Source organism: Bolinopsis microptera, chromosome 9, assembly GCF_026151205.1.
Source record: "Bolinopsis microptera isolate Bmic1 chromosome 9, MBARI_Bmic_1.0, whole genome shotgun sequence".
In the NCBI taxonomy this organism is placed as follows: domain Eukaryota; kingdom Metazoa; phylum Ctenophora; class Tentaculata; order Lobata; family Bolinopsidae; genus Bolinopsis; species Bolinopsis microptera.
The window spans coordinates 13396797-13418002 of NC_087080.1; the positions used below are offsets into that span (position 1 = coordinate 13396797).

The 21206-nt window shown below is 38.5% G+C and overlaps 2 protein-coding genes across 3 annotated transcripts in view; both read right to left on the bottom strand.

The window, feature by feature from the left end:
• The window catches only part of LOC134821173 (histone-lysine N-methyltransferase EHMT2-like), a 36360-nt gene extending 29576 nt beyond the window's left edge, over positions 1-6784 (bottom strand). Inside the window, exons 1-7 of one of the 2 annotated variants that reach the window (XM_063831844.1) lie at positions 6561-6784; positions 6236-6399; positions 5863-5986; positions 5461-5648; positions 5217-5268; positions 4868-4978; positions 4406-4531 (exon numbers count right to left, since the gene is read on the bottom strand). In XM_063831844.1, the coding sequence (XP_063687914.1) occupies positions 4406-4531; positions 4868-4978; positions 5217-5268; positions 5461-5648; positions 5863-5986; positions 6236-6399; positions 6561-6767 (972 nt within the window). In that variant the 5' untranslated portion in view covers positions 6768-6784. Of the gene's footprint in view, positions 1-4405; positions 4532-4867; positions 4979-5216; positions 5290-5460; positions 5649-5862; positions 5987-6235; positions 6400-6560 lie in introns of both variants that reach the window. The other variant, XM_063831843.1, reaches the window with a different exon arrangement.
• An 8290-nt stretch (positions 6785-15074) lies between these two features.
• On the bottom strand, positions 15075-21175 carry LOC134820686 (uncharacterized). The gene is made up of 10 exons (XM_063831214.1): positions 20777-21175; positions 20473-20594; positions 20142-20268; positions 19782-19933; positions 19433-19589; positions 19230-19302; positions 19006-19110; positions 18662-18862; positions 18230-18448; positions 15075-15433 (listed from the first exon to the last, which is right to left on the bottom strand). The coding sequence occupies exons 1-10, from the start codon at positions 20897-20899 to the stop codon at positions 15168-15170; spliced, it is 1545 nt and encodes a 514-aa protein (XP_063687284.1). The 5' UTR covers positions 20900-21175; the 3' UTR covers positions 15075-15167.
• Positions 21176-21206: the final 31 nt, after the last annotated feature.

Below are 21206 nucleotides of genomic sequence, written 5' to 3' on the forward strand. Positions count from 1 at the left end.
AATCATCCTTTTTCCTGTAAAAGCTATTCTACTCTTCAATCTATTATATTTATCTAACTGTCCTAGGTGAAATCAAATTTCTATAGGCTGCTGTTAAAAAAATGACAGCCGTGACGAAATTGTCATTTTGTAAGGCATGTTTTTTTGGAAGATTTCAAAGATGACAATTTTTATCGCAAAATTTACGGTTTATCAATCAAATCAACCCCCGGGAAGAAAAATATACCTGTTGAACTACCTATCTGGATAATAAAACATGAACAAAACTCATTTTTGTGCATTTCAGAGCCATCTCCTTTTTCGTGTCATTTTGTAAGGCCGATACCCGTACAGCCGATTTAAATATAAAACACTTTAAACACAACGTAATTACCACAAAACCGATCAAAATTACGTTAAAAAAATCTTTGCACGTGCATGTGTGCATTAAAACACCGTTGCTATGGAACCTTTTGGTTGTTACCTAAATTCCTATTTTCATCTAATTTGCTTGTGGGCGGTCGTACATACAACAGAAAGAATTCTCTGAATTATAGACTTAGAGATTTGGGTTCCTTTTCTGTATTTATTATTTAGACTATATTCTTAGTTTCTACTTCAACTCTTCAACTATCAACACAGTCTATCTTGTGAGCCTTTGTAGACACTTTTGTTAATGTTGTGTTATATATAACTAACAATGGGCTTGCTTTGAGAATTGAGACGTAGACTGGAATTTGTGTTGGAACGTTTCGTTATTATAATTACAGGCAAGGTTTGCAGAGAGGATTATGTGCGCTATAGTCCAACTAATCTTTGCTCCTTGGTCAGGTATTAGAAATAGTGGAGTCGTGGCTCTGTAGGGTATGTTCACAGTTTTTTATATATATATTATCTTAATTGCCAACTAAGGAGATAACAATCAGCATGTTGGCAATAATATGACTATATAATATTGCATTCCCCGTTTAAGGTGTCCTTACGTTATGAAGCCTCATATGTATTAAGTTGAATATGTTATGTGAATATGCATTATGCAAGATATCATAATATTTTGTGAGAGTTGTGTAAGCTTCATTAAAGTAGCCGTCACAATCGATCATGTTTACCGTTTCTTGCGCCATGTTTTATAGATTGACAAATATATCGACCCAGCCCCGATTACTCAATTACCTGAATGTAATTACCCTCTTGACAGTGGGCTGTCAGTGGCACCTGAATGGATTCCGGCTCAGTGTTGGCCAATTGCCTGGATTGTATCAGTCACTACAACAAACACCTTATTATTATTTTTATCCTGGACACAAATTTACGCTTATGCTTTAATCGCTCTCTCTCATAAGTTTATGTTTTAAAATATAAGAATGTTTCATTCTCTCTCGGAAGCTCCGGCTCGGCTCTATATTATTATTGTGAAAAGATTGCTGTTCAGTTTTTACAAAGTTGCATTTACAGTGAAACACCGATTTACTGCTAACCCCGATTTACAGCTGGCAATTTTCTTCCCTAAAATTAGAGCTTTACATACAATATGGGAACAATCGAAACCCGGCTGTTGCCTGTTAGCTGTTGCTTACTTTCCCCAATACTCCGCAGTAAACTGTATATTATTTTAATGAAAAACATAAACTCAGATTCATCTGCCTTAGTTCGTAGCTTTTTGTTCTCGGTTTTCAATTATTTTGTGATACCAAACTCCTTCCAGAAAAATGTTACATGATGAACTTTCACTGTTATAATATTATACCTTGTTGCTCTACTTCCCACAGTTGGATATTATAATATGAATAAGAGATATTTAAGGACGTGTTGCGTTTTGTGTTTGTGATTATAAAACATTGATTAATACCGACACTTATTAGACAAGGTTTATCACAATTCACAACACGCATATTCAGTTGCCAATGACTTTTTTTATAATATAAATATAATATGTATAATATGGTTCTGTACTACACAATTTAAATAGTTCTGTTCTTAGTTTTAAACGCGATTACTTGACAGTAGGCTATTGTGTTTCTGAATCTAACTTAAAATCATACTACTACCGAAACATCAAAATATTATTACATTATAGATCATTACATTTTATCATTCTATCATTCCATATTGATTAGCATTCCTCGGCCTCCGTAGCATTCCTATTGAATAAAATTACGCTAGTCTTCATTGAATTCTGTTCATTTTACATTGGAATGGTAAAATTAAATGATATTTATGTAGTGTTGAAATTGTGACGACTGCAATAAATAAATAAGTTTTCAATTTCATTAGTTTTAACTGTAAAACACTCGAAATCTTTGACGATTCGTCTGTTTGTAAGTTTGTAAGACGTCAGTTGATCACGTTTTGTGGAACCAAGCAGCAACTCTTTAGTAAAAATTTAGTTTTTATCTAATTTCCTTTTAGAAGTGACCAATCCCACAGTGCTGTACTATCACGCATATTTATTTCATATTTATTTCATTACGTTAATTCATTACTTATCATGAATTTATCAATATATTCGTAACATCAATTACATATTATGTGATTTACTTTATGACTTGCTTTACTTAATGAATTAAAAGGCCGGAGTAGCGTATTCTGAAGAGGTGACTTGAGTTTACTTTGACACAGCTTTTAGATGCTTCATTTTTTATTAACAAAATATAATCTCTAGTGTTAATTGCGGTGTAAATTTAATCCTAATTATACTTTGAATTATTCTTTCATCGTCTTAGTCTGTCAGACGTAAGTTTTGTTATAACATCGAGGAAGGTTGCTCTCACTCTGTAAATAGTTTGACAGTTTGACCGTGAAATAACGTGCTGTAACTTAGTTTTATGACTGCATGATGTAAGTTAGTTAAAGAGTGCCAACCATACTACACATTGCATTAGGCTTCCTGTAAACATAAAATCGAACTTTTGTTTAACTGATGAATCTTAGCTTGGGAAATACCGTCGAGAAGTTAAATCACGTTTCACTTGTTAAGTCGTTACCTTGTTAAAAGTGTATCTCCTACATAAAAAATGGGTAGACTTAACTGTTTACTTTTTTTCTCTGTTTTTCGTTCCCGGTTTCACTTTTGAAATTATTAGTTCTGATTTAAAACTCCTTCCAGAACAATGTTACGAAAGATTCTCCTACTCACTCTCACTCTCTCCCTTGCTGCCCTCTCTCCCGTACCAGAAAATAAAGAATCGCAGTTAACAGAGGATGCGATAGCAGCTTTAGTAGTCGCCTCCCTAGCCCTAGCATTTGCAGTTCTCATCTTCTGTAGAATGTGTTATCTAAACCGTAGAAAGAGACTCATCCTGTCTGAAGACTCCACCATCAGTGAAGCAGCTTACCCAGCTCCGGGACCGTGTCTCCAGAAATACGACCCCGGAGTTGATCCTCAGTTTGGACAGTTAGACCCTCCGCCTCCTTACCACCTGACAGCTGAACCAGGTTGGCATCACGTGACACGTCACGTGGGCGCTAATCGCTCAGCTCCTCAGTATCCTGGAAGAGCTTACTCTGAGGGAACTTCTTCCAGTCAGCTAGCTCCACCACTGTATGAGACTTTGGGTTATAGGGAAAATTGCCAGACTCAGTGTTATCGTAATCGTACTGTTGATGACTAAATTTGAGTTTTTTTAGAATCATAAAATACAGACTCTTACTGTTCATTGCATTATCTTGTATTTCAAATCATTGGCTGTGGTGTACTATGCTGATTTCATATTTAACATGTACAAATTGTAAGTCCTCTGTACCAAAAAAAGAGGAAATAGGTTGAATCAATGATATATGAAGTAACCAACCAAATACTTCTCAATATTTTTAAATGGGTGTAGTGCTGCAGTGTGTGCAAAGAATTGTTTTCTTCGCCCTCAAATTTATTTTCAACGCCAATGGAAATTTGTTGTAAATTTCGAGAAATTTGTAACTTTTGATGATAGTTCAAACATTTTACTAAGAAACTCTACCTTTTGTGCTTGAACCTACATTATTCTTGATGAAGTTGACGAATAAACGGTTTTCAATTGTGTACCACACACTTTTACTAGTTTCACAAGATTCAATGTTACATGCATTGTGCAAATGACATTTCCTATGCGGTCTCGGAATTATCTTAAATCACTGATTGGTAAGTTATTCGAGTTTGGTATGTTGCCAGTTACAAAGTAGAATGAGGAAACAATTGATGAGGAGTTGAACAATTGTTCGAATATATTATTGAGTCTCTATATTATATATAATGAAGATGAAACAGTACTCGGTCAACATCTGATATCTTGTAAAGAAGTTCACGCCTAAGAATTCCTTAACAGAGACACGATGCAGTACTAATTGTATAGATAGCAAGAGTATTTGAAGCACTAGCTGAATATTCCTGTACAGCTGGAAGCTCTCAGTATCTGAAATACAAACTGTTACAGAAGATGTACAAGCTAACCTGAGTGAGCAGGAAGCGAAGACACTGAGATTTGTTGTGTTTGATCGCATAGAATAACGGTGTCTGAAGTTCCTTGTCCATGGCTTCTAGAGTCAGTGTACCTGCACCTATATGGCGGGTTAACTCCTGAAATTGGTTTACATCTCAATCGTCTGATCGTTTAATTTGTTAATTAATTACTGTACTACCAGCTTCGAAGAAAGAGGAAAATTATTTCATTAAAACATTACGCTGATGTGATAGTCAAAATAGCATGTCTTGAGTATTAACTTTGGTTAATTCGTTCGGGAAAATAATTGAACTAGTGGGATTTTTCTTGTCGAAACATGTCCCACGATCATGTGGCAGTGAATTGTTTAAAGAGGTGAGATTGTCAATAGATAATTTGTGTAAAATTACTGATGTTTGAACAAATAACCCGGATATCAGTGCAATTGTTTAAGGATAAGTTAATCAGCAAACCTTGAGAGTAGCCACACTCCCGCTTTTAACTGCAGCATGTAAGGGTGTCATGCCCGTGTCCTTTACTCTGAAGTTCATTCTATCTGGATTACCTTCTAACAGGTATGAAACCTGTGCGGTAAAAGAAGATAATTTTCAGAACATTCTTTTTAATTTAACAGCTGTCTTGAGCTCTGTTTTTTGTGGTCGATGTGAGATGAATACACAAGATATCAGTTATACAGTTATTATACTCGTACAAAAATCTTGTAAATAATTTTTGGCTGGAAATCTAAAATCCTATCCAATATCCGTGTGCGAATGTTGAACACAGTGCAATACTGTAATATGTTTATGATATCACGTTTACCTTGGCAGTGTCCCCTTTAAGGGCGGCGTAGTATAGAGTCTGATTGTTGAATCTGTGGTTATATTGATTGTCTCTGGGAAAGTGTAACTCAATCATTTTCGGGAAAAAAACTATGTTTCATTTGAACTTTGCATTCATCAGCAAAACACAGTGCATTTAGTTCTCAAGATCAAAAATTAAAACGGGTTATTGTAGAAACTGTTCCAGTACCTGTAAAACAACTGTCATTAATATTCAAACTCACTGTTTAGAATTAGTATCAAGTTTGCGTCTTTTAGCACCCTCATCCGGCTCCGAACCCCCCTCCTCCTCCAGCGTGACTTGTTGGGGAGAGTCAGGTTTAGGTTCCACCACTACAGGCAGGGGCTGCATTCCACCTGTACTGAGGGCTTTGTGGGGGGATCTCATGGGGGAACCATGGGGACTTGTGCACTGAGGGGTTATGTGACGTAACTGTCAGATACTTATAATGGGGATATATCTTAAACATGGAGATAAAACTGGTTTTATAAAGATAATGTTATTCGTATGATGATTGAACATGCATGAGGTGAATTAGATATGAACGTGAGCTATAATCAGGGTTTTCATTGTTTAAATTTTCCAAGCTGTATTATGAGTGCTTTGAAAAATACTTTTAACTCACCACAGACCGCTCAATATTTTTCTCTTCCTCACCGTCACTGTCATCAAGGGTTATTGGGGCCTCCGAGGAGCCCTGCTCCACATCAATCACCGGAGGTTTGTGTTTTAGACAACTTGTACACATTCTGTAGGTCGTAAATTGTTACTCCTCAATTTTATGCAAAATAAAATAATAACAATAAATCGGAGAAGTTTACTAGATCAATTGGTATATTTCATGACTACATTTGATGGCACAATGGAACAGAGAAGAAGCTGCCACGATTTAACTTGAAATAAGAAATTGATTCGATAACTGTCAAATGGCTGCCTAATGTTGCAGAGTAAGCTATTAAGTATTGAGGCAGTTAAAATATTAAACCAAATAATCATACCTTTGGTGTCTGAATGGTACTGGAAATTTGAAATAGCCCCCAGCCATGGGTCTCCGGTTGTCTGTGATGGGGCCTTGTGACTGGGTTAATTGTGAGGAGGGTGAGGGTTGTTGTTGAGCTTGCTGTCCTGTGTTCAGACTGATGTTGATATTAAACTGCGGGGTCTGCAAAGAAGGGATTGTAAGCGCAAGCTTGAGTATAATATAACAAAGGTTATCATAAATATTTAACAATCATCTTCAAAGGACTGAACTGTTATAGTGTTATCAGTACATGAAATATTATACCATGTTTGATGATAAATAGATGACAATAACTTACTAACCTGTTGAATGGGTTGATTTGGATGAGAAATGGCAGCTGCAGCAGCAACAGGGGGATTGGGGGCTACCTCATTAACTGACACAGTGCTGTTAGCATCACTCTTATCTTGGATAACACTAACTACTGGGGTCACTGCTGCAGTGGGCTTCTTAATAGGGAGGATGTTGTTGACGTTTGGACTCACTACATTGGTAGGCGGCTCTGTCATTCTGAATTAATTTTATACTAATCATAGAGTTTACATGAAACTTAATCATATAATCATGCTCCTAGTTAGTATAGTGATTCAGACTTGTTTGCGAAGTTCCTGGAGATCAATCATTTTTCAAGCTTGAACCCACAAAAACACTCTTCAAGGAGACTGAAATTCTTTCTGTTCACAATCGGTACTCATACCAAATTCAAAATCTTCCAACGACCTATGTCACCTTGCGGATAATCAATAACTTCCTGTTATCTCGCAAAGTACGGCTGAGGGTTGACAACAGTCTCGGATTCCAACGCTCATGTGGATGGTTTGGGCTTCCCCAAGGCTCTGTCCTTGCACCTCTGCTATTTATCCTCTACATCTCGGATATGTTATGTAAGGACCAGCTTCCACTGGAATGCAGCTCTAACTCAAGTCTATTCAAATATGCGGACGATGGAAGCATAGCAGTATCCCACATGGATCCTATATATGTGCTCACCGGATAATGCAGCTGATGTGCAAATACCTTCATGTCTGGTGCAGTAAATGGAAACTAATCCCGAACTGTGATAAAAACAAAACTGAGTGCATAATGATCGCACCAGCATCCTCAACTGCACCTGATGTCACAACCTTAAGTCCGTTAATTATTGGCAGCAGACCCATAACCTATACCTATCAATCAACTGTTCTCGGATTAACAATCGACAACAAGCTCACATTCAAGGGTCACGCAAAATTCAAACTCAAGCAATGCTGGTTTGCCTGGCACAGGATCACCCAAAACTCCACCCGCCACAGAGGTCTGAATACAAGCTCACTCAGAATGCTCTTCAAAACAGTGGTACTCACAAAACTTCTATATGCTGCTCCTATATGGCTAAAAGATAACCTCGACACTTTCAAAGACTTTTATGCCAGGGTCCTCTTGAAGATAAGTGGGGCCACTCACCATCCTCCCAAAGATTTGACCTCTGTTGCGCTTGGGATTCCACCCCTTGAGATATCCTACAAGATGGTCATTATAAAATTTGTAATAAAAGCACTTACAAGTGACCCATTTATACAAGGGCTCATCTTGCAGCTAGAGGAGGCAAAGGCCCACCGATACCACCACCATATTGACGAGATACGTAAGTTTCTAACGTGGAAAACTGGGTCCAAAGAACTAAACAGAAGCAAAATAGACCTTCTGACTAGTGTCCAGAACGATGTTGTCAGCTACTCAAAAGAATTTAAATAATCCGCTTCATTGAGTTTACTTGGAATAAACATCTCCTGCTGAACCCAAGAATAAATCAGAGTGAGGGTCAGATACTGGATAATATTGATGAAAGGAGCAAACGATTATTTCCTCGCTACTCAAGCAGAAACACGGATACTAAGGTTATGTCTCTCCTACATGGCCATGACATCACCTTTGCAGCCTTCCAGGCAAGGGTAGCCAACAACTGCAACCCTCAGTGTCCAAATTGTAAGGTATTGGACACCAATTATCACAGACTCTTCTACTGTCCACTGTGCAGCTGCTCTTACAGGGAAACCCTGCAGGACCATTCCTTTAATGACCAACCATCATGGTCTATCTTAAGAGATGATAGTGATAACAGCATCACTGCCTTCCGCTCTCTAGTACAAATTGCCATTGGTGAACTATCATAAAGATGATCATTATAGTTATAGTGCTCATCTCTTGTGACATTTATTCTTCTTCAGCCTCTACTACTCACTCTACTGCCTCATCTTCTGAACATCATTATCTTTAGTATAGTTGAGGATTCTCAACACCCACTTTCAAGTTGAGTACTCTCGACCCACTTAGTCCACATGCCTTGCAAACTTACAGCACGGTATTTGTAATGATCTAAGTTCCTAATACTCGCCAAAGATGGTTCCTCTAGTCAACCGTAGGAGAAGAGAAAGCTCAACAACAAATTAGATGGCTGCATTTTGTTTTCATTTTATTAGGTCCTAGTATTTATTCCTATTGTCTTAAAGTTTTAAGAGAACTCACCTTAAATTATTTTAATGCAGTCACTCAGATAAGTTTATATCAGGACAATTCAATAAAGAAACATACTCTGCCCACAATAAGGGGCCATAATTGTTTCAATTATGTAACTGTATAGAATTATTATTATTATTATGTCACCTTTTGATAAGCACAGCATCCCATTTTGGAAATCAACTCTCAAGCCAACTTCTCTCTGGAACAACATGGCTCCAATATTCAAAATACCAGACTATTAGTTAAAAGTAAGCCTAGTTGAAGATAAACTAAAGTGAGCACTTCTTCATAACCAACACAGAAATTTATAATTTTTACTATATAGGAAGTTGGTTCATAAACTAATTTTCTTTGGACCGAATAGAGAGCAGAGAAAAGTTGTCTTCATTGAAATCCTCCTGAAAAAGACTCCTTTCAAAATAACAATTTCTTCGTGGCTGTCACTTTTTAACAGCAGCATGAAGCAATTTACTTTCATCTAGGGCACTTAGATAAATACATAAGATTTAGGAAAAGAAGAGCTGTTACAGGAAAAATAAATGTGCTCAAAATGACAACCCAAAACAGCAACAAGTCAAATCTAATTTCGGAAAAGGTTCCATCATTGTTTCGCATGTTCTACTGTTAGATATGAATATTATTAGGGATCGTTCACACATTACTTAATCATTAAGGGGGTTAACACTTAGCTGATTTATTTAACTTTTCTCCATTGTATAGATTAAAATACACAATTGCATTGTCACATTTTTAGGACTTTTCCATTTTCTAACATTTAATTGTTATTTTGAATTATTTCCGGATAAAATTTCACAAAAACTGAAAACTTATATGTTATAAAAGTTATACAACAGCTCAAGTCTCAACCTGCTCAGTCTGACTAATTGGGAATTTAAACTCTTGATGTTATAAAAGTTTTACAATAACATCAATTAATTAGTAAATGGAAAGGAAAAAATAAACTGTTTCAGTTTGTGAAGAAAACGGGATCTACGCTTAGATCTCGCCTCGTTACATCTAAACAGCTTGCCTTAGGTGCTAAACATGGTAAAACTGAACCCTGTCACAGAAGAAACTGCAAGTGTTGTAAAATGATCATGAATAAGGACTCCATCACATCAAATGGCAAAAAGATCAAATCAGCCCCTGGTTGTTGCAAGACCTATAACATCATCTATCTTGTACAGTGTTCGATTTGTAAGAAAAACTATGTGGGTAGGACTATTAATAGCTTGCATAAAAGGATGGACGGACACAGGTCCAAATTTTATGAAATCGTTGATGGTAGAGCATTTGATATTACTAGTGATGAGTATAGCCTACAGCAATAGCAGCAAATCTGGGGAAACTTTGAAATACACCACTTTGAAGCATTTGACCACCCCTTAAAAATCACAAATTATGAATTCTAGTAATCTGAATATTTACATAGGTCCAAAAATGTCATAGCTTCATGATAGTGCAACGAAATAAATCCCAGAACATTTTGGTGCTGAGTTAGGTGGTTAAGTAGTCGAAATATGACTGATTTGTCAGTGGACATTTTTTTGTACTTCTAACACTCAAACCCTTACTACACTGAAGATATGAGTGTTACAGTTAAAATTGATGGTCATTATTGAACAGAAACGGTTCATTGACACATGGTTGAAGAAAGAAATTAAAAAGGTTAATAAATGTGGTATGTGGAGTGGTTTATATGTGTTTATGTTACAGTGTATGCGTGCGCGCGCGCGCGTACTTAACCATCTGTAGGCCAACATATTTAGTTTATGCTTAATTTCTTTATATATTATGTCACCACTAGAGTGCCCAATACTTTTAGTGAAGGTCTAATGTAAAACGGTTAACCACCAACTTTGGTATATCAAAAACCCCCAAAAGTGTATGCGTGCGCGCGCGCGCGTACTTAACCACCTGGAATGGCACAGCATTGAGATATCACCATAATTCCAAAAGCAGAGTACACCATCCAGGTGCCCAAAACTTTTGGCTATGGTCCCAATACCATAAAACCTTAGATGTGGCCATAATGTGGTTAAAACATGTTGATTTTGGACCTTCGGTCAACAGAAGCCATCACAAATTAACCATTATTCAGCACAATCTGACCTTTTGGTGCCTTATTTTGTTTTGATATTTGATTATGAGAGATAGCTGAAGGATAATAAGTGATTTTGAAGATAATGCAACAAAATTTGTGGCCGTATGGCGGTTAAAACGACCAAAAACACTGATTTTGGTCAATTTTAGACCTTTATTAACCATGATGGATGCAACATAGGACTCAGCAATGTTTCTGGTCATATAAATGAGCAGGTAGTTATATCTAGATAATGTAGCATGGCCAGCTATAGCTTTACAAAGATAATATGTGCTCTAAAAATGGTTAATTAGTGCAAATATAGGGTATTTTCGAGACATTTTAACCACCTTAGCTGCACATTGATCGGAATGCATGAACTTGGGGTCAAATATGCATTTGCAAACAAATATACACTCATTTGGATAGCAAACCATTATCTGAAGTTCATATTGTGGTTAATTTTCACTTTAATAGATGCCTTGTTCAACAGCCTAGCAAGTAATATAGCCCTTTTAACCACTTTTATGACAACATTTCTTGATAACTTTTATCAAGACCCTTCAAATGTCCTTTGTTGACCATAAAATGTTGATTAAAATCATCAATAATGTTTTGATTGGTGGTTAACAACAAATTTTGACATTTTAACCATCTTTTTAGCACTTTTTACGAATATTAACCACCTCAAATCAACCATACTATTAAATTGCACATTTGTGATAAAAAATTATCATCCATGCACAAATGAACAACCACCACTATACATCTATAATCAGAGCAATATTTATAGCTCACCGTTCATCTTCAATTTAACCACCATTAGGACCACAAAATGCCCCCCATGAGGTTTGAAAACTTTTGTGATAGTTGCACCATGATATGATCTCAATATAATGACTACTCAGTTCATAATATCATATCTAAAAATGGTGGTTAACCCTAAAACTGGTATTTTAACCACCATAGTGGCCACATGGATGACCCATTAACCACAATTATTCAACATAACCGTACTGCAGTGTTTTGTGCACCAGAAAAACATCACTCCAACATTGAGATTAACCACAATAAGCTGCAACATAATGTTGAAGTCAACATACTCAAATTGTGTGAAAAAAGTCAATGTCCACCAAGTTTCCCCAGATTTGCTGCTATTGCTGCCTAGGAGTCCACTTGATTGACCACGGTTTAGGAGTACATACAGATTTTAATGAAACTTTTAGAACTTTTATTTTAGAGAATTGCAGTCCCAGTACACTTGAAGTAAAAGAAAATAACTACATACATTTGCTTAATTCTCTTAGACCTTTTGGCCTTAATACTGTCAATCCCTTTGGATTACCTATATTCCATAAACCTTAATATGATCTTTTTACCTTTTTCGGATTCTTAATTTTGTAACGGTTTGAGTTTCACTAACCTTTTAACATTTTTTAGGTTCAATGTCACTGGAGATGACTACAATCGAAATATATTTGGCAAGAATCTGAATGTTTTCAGTGTTGAAAGTTTAGTTTCTTAAATCCTGGAGTACTCATTCGTGTCCCTGATATTTGGGTTAATTCTAACTCTCCAATTAGTAAATGCTATTGTGGGCAAAAAGACGTGTTTTCTGTTGACCATTGTTAATGATCTGGCCCGGCGCGCACTACTTCGAAGAAATTTAGACGAGTTACATCCGTCAAGTTTTCTGCCATGAGTTTGAAGATCTAACCATTAATTGGACACAATAGTATGAAGTTTAACTTTAAGGATATGATCAAGAATATGTTTAAAAATATAAATATGACCTTATTAGTCACGTGCTATACGTACCAATGCGCGTTTTAAACGTTGACAGTTTATAACTTTTAGGCCAATAAAGTAATTATATATTCATATTTTGTCAGTTGCTCTATCCAGAGCCCTTTTGCTTGTTAATGGCAGTAGCGCGCGACCGCCGCTATTTACTTCTGAAACTGGAAACAGGCTTTACTAATTCGCTCGCCCAAAAATTTCACGTGACTTTGGTTTTTATGGTTTTGCAGCCGTACAGAACAGTTTTATATAAACCCTTATCCCAACCCTAACCCTAACCATAACCCTTGTAGCGCGATGCATTACTGTGCCGCGCCGCGCACTCAATGAGGCTTCTCGCAGATCGGATAGATCCGCGAAATGCGTTACTGTGCCGCGACGAGCTGCCATGAATTGACATCGTCAATTAACCATACCCAGCAAACCCTACCAGCCGGGGAATATCTCCAAAAGTAAAATAAATAGAACCTTCCGGTTTTCAACAAAATGTCCGTCTCGTAAATTTAAAGGAGGCTCCCTAGGAGCACAATTGGGAACAACTTAGATTCTGAATTAAACCGAAAAGTTTGATTTTTGGCTTAATTAAAGATCGCAGCTTTTAAACTTTGCAAAGTCATGTCGTTGTCAAGACTACTAAACTAAATGCAGCGTGTGAAAGGTAAACTCGATGTGACGCGCGACGCCAAACGTGCTGTTGAAAATCTATTACCTCTAGCAAGCCCAGCAGGCGGTAAGATTTTCTGGGTAATCCCGAAGCTAACCATAACCCGTACCACAACCCGCTAACCCTAACCCGAGCCCTAAACAATCGAATTCGTATTTTATTAGCCTGTCACGTGACCAAAACGGTTTTTGCCCATAATTTTGTTGCGATATGCCCAATGCCAACAAAATTAAGTTGCTAAAAAGTTTTTAAAAACATGGTTTTTGGCCTATATTTACAATTTTTGCCCAAAATAAATCGGACTTTTCATTTCAAAACAATTTTTAATCGATTCGACGGTAAAAATTGCGTTTAGAGAAAGGTGTATCTGGAGTCCTTAGCTTGCTCTAACCAGAGCCCATGAGCCCGTTCGCTTGCAGTAGCGCTTGTGAAACAAGCGCGTCATGCAGTACGCGTATACACATGGCTATGTGAAGTCCTTAGCGTATCGAGCAGAAACATGCCCGTATAGTAAGACACAGGGAGGCTTCACCTAACCATGTGCTTTCGCGCCACTTCGGGCGCGCTTGTTGTGAGGCGGGCGCGCGCTACTGCAAGTGCAAGGGCTCTGGATAGAGCAACAGGGAGGCTATAATTGTCATTATACGTTGTATTGTGTATGACCCGCCGCACACGAGTGCGCGGCTCCCGGCCCACTGTATCGTCAGGACGATACGGCTCGCAAATTATTTGACACCCACCATAGTGAAACGACGGTGGGGGTCGCAACGTGATACAAGGCTATAAAAGTGCAAAGAAACTGCTGCTAACTGTACACTGCATATAATAGCTGTGTTACTGGGTGTTACTGGGCCGCGCTCAGCCTGTCCACTGTCATTCCGCCGAATCTCTATTTTATGAACATAATAGCATAAGGTCCCCAAGTAAAGCTAGGTGGTAGGGGGTATTTGTAGATTTATAACCTACCAGGACTTGTAGGTTTACAACCTACCAGGACGCGCGCCGAGTTGGACTCGTCGACGGTCCTGATTAGTTTGAAACAAATATTTTACATTAAGTATCACCTGTTAAATATCGAAATTGATCGATATAGCTATATAGTGATGAAAATGGGGCAAAATACGCTGCTTTTAGCTGTAACATAATGTCGGATGGTTGGATAATGCTTTAAATTTTTCGGGCAGTTTTCTTGTAAATTTATAAATATTAACATTACTGCCTTATTGGGCCGCGCTCAGCCTGTCATTCCGCCGAATCTCTATGCTCTATTCATATGTTTATGAGCATGATAGCCTGAGGTCCCCAGGTAATTCATATAAGTATTAACAAAGCGATCGTTTGATTCATATCATTGATCATGATGTCAATCCTTCGCATCTCGCCGATCTGCATACGTGGTTGCGAGAAGATGCGCGGCACGGCCCAGTAGTGCATCGCGCTACAAAGCGATCGTGTGATTTAATTGGCCATTGTAGGTTTATATTTATAACCTACTTATAACGCGAGCGCTGAGTTGCTTCGCGCAAGTGATGCAACTTTATAGTTATACTCAATACTGTAATATATATTATATAACTATTCATTGTGCTGTTAAAATGGCTGCCAGACTTTGGGGCCGAAGTGATACGATCCACCATATACGTTAATTGACAATCTGTCCTTTATAACCGTTCCTCAGAAAAACCAAAAAGAAATGCAGCTCCAAGATAGTGATCCAGGCTTCTGAATCCTGGGCGGACGTATAACTGCGAGAAGTCAAAAGAAGATTCTTGAATATGAATTGCGGTTAAAATAAAAACGACACAATAATGATATCCTAACACAGTCTAGATGCTTTTGATAAAAACGATAACTTTAACCAGATCAATCGGCAAAACCTAACACAATGATTAATATCAAAAAAGTTATTAACAGTCCACTAAGTCTCATATTTTTAGTACTTGAAGGGGTGCAGTCAGGCCACAATTCATTATCCCATCCGTCCCAAAGACACTCATGCAGGGACGGAGACTGTACGTTAAAGCATGATATTGTAATGACCTGTCCAACTTTGTAGGGAGCTCGAGTGTGGGTGGGTATAGGGTGGAGGGTTCCGTGGGAGAGGGAAGTGAAGGGCATGTCGCAACCAGCTGAAATATTAGGTCACATACTTGGAGCTGCACTATTCAAATTCTTAGGGAAAAATCTTGAACTGACCCATCCCTAAATCTTAGGGATCAAGGACAAAAGAAAATCGCGATTATTTAGGCCAAAAAAAAGTCAAACTAGGCAAAATCGCGGTGAATTTGCGGCGAAAGATAATGTATTTGCAGAGCTAAGTTAGATGTCATAAATTCGTTAACTGGCCTGTTAGTATAGCTAATATCCCGGCCAAAACGGTTATCCCGGCCGGGACCGGGACCGGGACAAAAACGCCAAATCCCGGCCGGTATCATGGTCGAGCTCTGAGTATGCTTTGACTGAGCGATTTCATACTTTTACACCGTTTTACTACTACTACTACTACTATGTCGGAACTAAGTCCGATCTACGCCAGATAACCCCCTCCATATATCCCTGTCCCACATCAGGGTTCGCAGTTCCTCTTTAGAGTTTGTCCCAACTTCCTTCAGTAACATAGACAAGTAGCTTTGTCTTGGTCGGCCTTGCTGTGCTCTACCATGCATAGGTTCCCATAACACTAAATCGCTGGCAAGTAGCTGAGGATGTATGATGCAGTGTCCCGCCATTTTTAGTCTCCTGCTTCGTAACTTGTTTGACAGCCTTGGTAGACTACCATACAAAGTTATATTGCTGACCTTGTCCTTCCATGAGATACCCAGCACCATACGCAGCATTTTTGTGTATGTCCCGTCCAAACTTTTTTCTTGAGCCTTTGTCAGTGTCCAGATTTCTGATCCGTAGAGCAGTATTGACTCACAAGCCGCTATGAACAATCTAATCTTTAGGCTCTTTGAGAGTTTGGATTCCTAGATATTCTTCAGTCTATGTACGGCACCCTGTGCTCTCAATCCAGGAGCCTAGGTAGATAAAATCATCCACATTTTCCATGGCTTCCCCGGATCGATTTGTAGGTCGCTAGATCGATCCTCCATATTCAGTGTCATGACCTTGGTCTTGCCTTCGTTTATGTGAAGCCCCACGCTCGCTGCCGCCGATTCTACTCGGAGCAGGAACTCGTTAGCCTTGTCCATGTCCTCAGATTTAAGTGCTATATTATCTGCAAAGTCCCGCTCCTACTAAATCGCTCGCCCAAATTTTAAGAAAATTCTTGTGAAAAGGCCCTTTAGGCATGAAAGTGATCCGGATCGGTGTATTTTTGGACGCTGATTCCGAATCACCCCCATGACGTAGGGTTAAAATGCTTCCCTGGAGAGTTATGGGCAAAAAACCGTTTTGGTCACGTGACAGGCTAGTAAAACGTGAAATCGATTATTTAGGGCTCGGGTTAGAGTCAGGGTTGTGGTTAAGATTATGGATAGCTTCGGGGTTATGGTTAGGGTTAGGGTTGGGATTAGGGTTTATGTAAAACCGTTTTGTAGTTGTACGGCTGCAAAACCAAAAAACCAAAGTCACGTGAAATTTTTGGGCGGGCGATTTAGTAAGAGCCGCAAAGTCCACATCGGTGATGATCTTGGGCCCCACTCTTCTGCTTTTTCTACGTTCGAGAGTGAGTCCAAGTCGCTCCGCATCATCACCTATGGCTTGCCTCATACAGTAGTCGATGACTATTGCAAAAAGGTAAGGTGCTAAGGTATCACCCTGTAACACACCTGCTAGTATCTCGAACAATTCCGTTTCTCTGTCTGGAGTTAGGACTTTGGCCATTGTCTTCTCGTACATGAGCCGTATAAGCTCTACAATTTTGACTGGAATGCCGTAAGCTTCTAGAATCTTGAACATTTTCCCACGATGTACACTTTCGAAAGCCTTCTTAAAGTTTATAAATGTCAGAACAGCTGGCACCGTTTTAACTACCAAAATGTAATGGGTTTTTAGAATATAATAGAGATATGCGGGTTTATACTTTTGCATTTCAAATACTAGTGTAACCAAGGCCGTAGGCCATGGTTACACTAGTATAACATAATCTCGAATATATTATTGCTATAAAACAGCATACTGGAAGTTATATTGGTTGATTATATGTTGAGTATGTACAATTTGTATAGCAACTTAGACAAATAAACACCAGCGATTCAAGCTGTACTTACTCGTTGTTACACAAATTATGAATTTGGGATACACTGGTTCATAGGATTAGAGTTATGACAATTGCTAGTTAGTTTGTGTGTAGATAGTAGGTCTGTGCGGCTTCTAGTTCTAGTGATAATAGAAAATTATTATAATTATTACGTAAGAATTATTATAAAAGTTATGTTTATATAGAAACAAGGAGAGTAACTTACATATTGAGGCACTCCGCACTTCCTTGTACCTATCGAGAATGACTCGGACCGAAAATTTTCTAAATCGAAATTATTTTCAAAGTTTTTCTGGAAACTACTTTTGTTCATGTTTCATGCTACCCTGATAATTATGAGCCGAAAATACCTTTTCGGTCCATACCTACATTCGGAAGGCTGTGGATGTGATTAGTTCCATATAATCATAAAGAACGTGATATTTGGCCCTCGGATTTAAAGAAGAATGCGCAAATTTGGTCCTCAGAGAACTGAAATAATCGCGATTTGTCGCGAGGATCTGAGAAAATCGCGATTTGTCTCGGCAAACGTCTAAAATCGCGATTTGTCGCGGAGAATGGGAGAAATCACGATTCTGCACGTGCCGCGATTTCCTTTTGACCTTGTTAGGGATGGGTCAGTTCTAAGTTAACATCATTAAAACTGAATGATTTAAATTTGGCTCCGTATGAAATTATTACATGCAAAATGACTTAAAATAAGATTAAAACTAGATCTTACGATAACAAGCATAGCTGGCAGCCGGAGACAACCCCGCGGCTGGAACTCCAAGGTCTGTCAACTTTCCTGACATTCTCCTACAGTCTACTTTAGGTGACACAGTGACAGGAAGTGAGAATCCTGGTGAACATTGTAGGGTGTAGGAGTCAGCGGGGGCCAAATTGTGGGGGTCCCTGACCCCGTGTTCTATCAGGGGTGCTTCGCATGGCTGGAACTCTCCTGTGTCGAGCAATGGTCAGCGGTGCAAGATTACCCGGGACAGTTAGTATTTTGGATTTGTAAATTAAATTTCGAAATACCACTGAAAAAGTCATCATCATTTCATGTTTCAATTCTTCAACCAACTTTAAAGTTTAAAATAATAACGATAGAAATAAAGCTGTCATCAACTTGACCATGGGTTCCTTAGCTAACGAAGATAAAGCAACATACGTGTACAAGTTGGAAGAGGATGAGTTATCTCTCCGTCATAGCACTCAATCCTAACCCTCCCAAGAGCGTATGTCCCTGTGGGGCACCTCATCCGAGCAGCATCATCACTGTTCTTCAGGGTCCAGGTGCCGGGTATCAGAGTCAAACCAGTCCACGGGTCAATTAGTTTACCTTCTCGGAGTGTGGGCACCTGACAGTTACCTGTGGGTGGTCTTAGCGTGTCTTTAAGTTTAAGTTTATAATTTCCGGTAATTGTTATCTACTCTGTTTTTCATTATTGTGTGTAATGGAAGACAAAAATAACACCAGGGAAATAATAAATGAGGTCTAGTTTAGAAACTAACGTTTACAGTTGACGGTGGTCTCGTATCTGCTGTGTCCGTAATACCCGGCAGCAGCTGTAGTGTTGTCTACCAGACACGTTATTTTAAACTCTCCTGATCTGCTTCCTGGAGGATGGTTTTATTTTAATTATTCATCTACTTGTACGCACAATGCTTCTTGGATTGAAAAGCATCTTTAAATAATAAATAGTCATACAAATTAGAAACTTTATTGAACAATTTACCTGTTGAAGAGTACCCCTCCTCACACGTGATAGACACGTTAACTTCCGTCCCCACAGGATGCAAACCGTTGTCCTGTAACAAATGAATTAAGGATTCTGACATCATCCTGGGCTTCATGAACCTAAAATACACTATTAAACTTCTAAAATTCAGTGGCTAAAAAGTAAAATGTAACCACCCCTGTAAAGAAGTGTTTCCCTACCAGTTGAGTAGTGACTTGTAAGTCAGTGTAACTATCATAGAGAAGAGCCGTGTTGCGCGCCTCCCCACCGTGCCTCACCTCGGAGCCACACATTCCCAGACACTTACTCCCTGTTACCTCCCACTTTCCTGACTGATAACACACTCCGTACAGTTCCCTGAGGGAATTGGGTTATATTTACTAGCTAGTTACTATGGTAACCCACTTTTTTGTTATTTCATGGAACGAGGTCAAGAATTTCGGCATCACAATAACACGGAAATATTCTTTATTCAAGCTGTCAATGAAGATTCGTCATGATATCTATAACTATTTCTACCGAATCTCTCAAATAAAAACTCCAAAGTACCTGTCCTGATTGGAGTGAGAGTAAGCAACAGTACTGTAACCAGCCTCACACTGGACCTTGTACTCCCGGTCTACAAACACATAGTCTGCATCACTGTACAACTTGTAGTGGGGAGACGATACAGGCAGAGTGTCTGAGTCACATAGTGCTCCCTGAATGGGTGGGAGAATTAACAATATATTTTAGTGGATAGTAGTGATTGTACGTAAATACCTCAAAAAAACTTTGATTCACAAACAGAATTTGTAGGACGATTTATTTGATGCAAAAAAACTTTACAACGCCGGTTAATAAAACGCCCTAAATCGGATCAAAGGATCAGCCCAGTAATTACTGACTATTGCCAAGATGTCACCATACCTGCATTTCATCCACATTAAGACACTTAGGATGTGGATCTATCTTGTCAGTGTAATTACTAAGTTGTATGGGAGGGTCGAACCCCTTCTCTTCACAATCATACTGACCAGCTCCAACCAGAATGTGCCTGTAAGTGGGATAAGAATATCAATATTCTGTTATTTTAAAGATCATGGCATGCATTGTTGTGCCGTTTAATTTTAAATAAGAAATAGTACTTAAAATATGATCACGTTTTATGTGGCTATTATGGGACTATTATGTGACTATTATGTGACTAAGGACTATTATGTGACTATTATATGACTATGTTTGAGTTTGAGATGTGCACCTGATAGGACAGAAAATGGTGACCGTTAGCCCTATTGGAACGTAGAGAAAGCTAGCATCACCCTCGTCAGCTGCTTTGTAAGTGTTGCAGGGGAGCTTGGTGTCGTTATACCACCCTGTCACCTGGAGTGGTCATTTGTCAAACACAATTCAGGTTTCGTACTTATTTTACTTATTTTTCGAAATTAACAACACGTTGTTATGTATGATAACAACCACTGAGTTGAAAGTGGTTTTCCCAAACATTTCAATTTTTAAAGTTCGCTAATTATCAGAAAGATTCAGTAGCTGTTTCGATTTCCTACCTTACAGCTCAGTTCGGTGTAGTTATCAAAAGGAAGCATGGTACAAGCACCAGTTAGAGCAAAAGAAAGGTGGCTCTTTAGAATCACACAAGAAACCAGAACAAAAGATAGAGAGCAAATCATTCTCGGTAAGGCTTTTTCGATTTTCTTAAACGGTTCTCTTGAAGTTGAAATTAGAGTGATAAATCAAAAGTCGACACTGAGTTTCAAGCCAAATAAACTGTTCCGCTCGGTGCTAGTGGTAACTGTGATCTTAGTTCATGGAGATACAACTGGACAAATCATTCATCGTGTTCTCAAAAATGTAGTTGTGAAACTTTGCACGACAAACAAAACAGCTGTGAAGTTAGAAAATGTGAGTGTGTGTGCAACGTAACACACTTGATGATGCTCCTCAAATTCAAAACTGTTCGTCACGTGTTTATTTTGC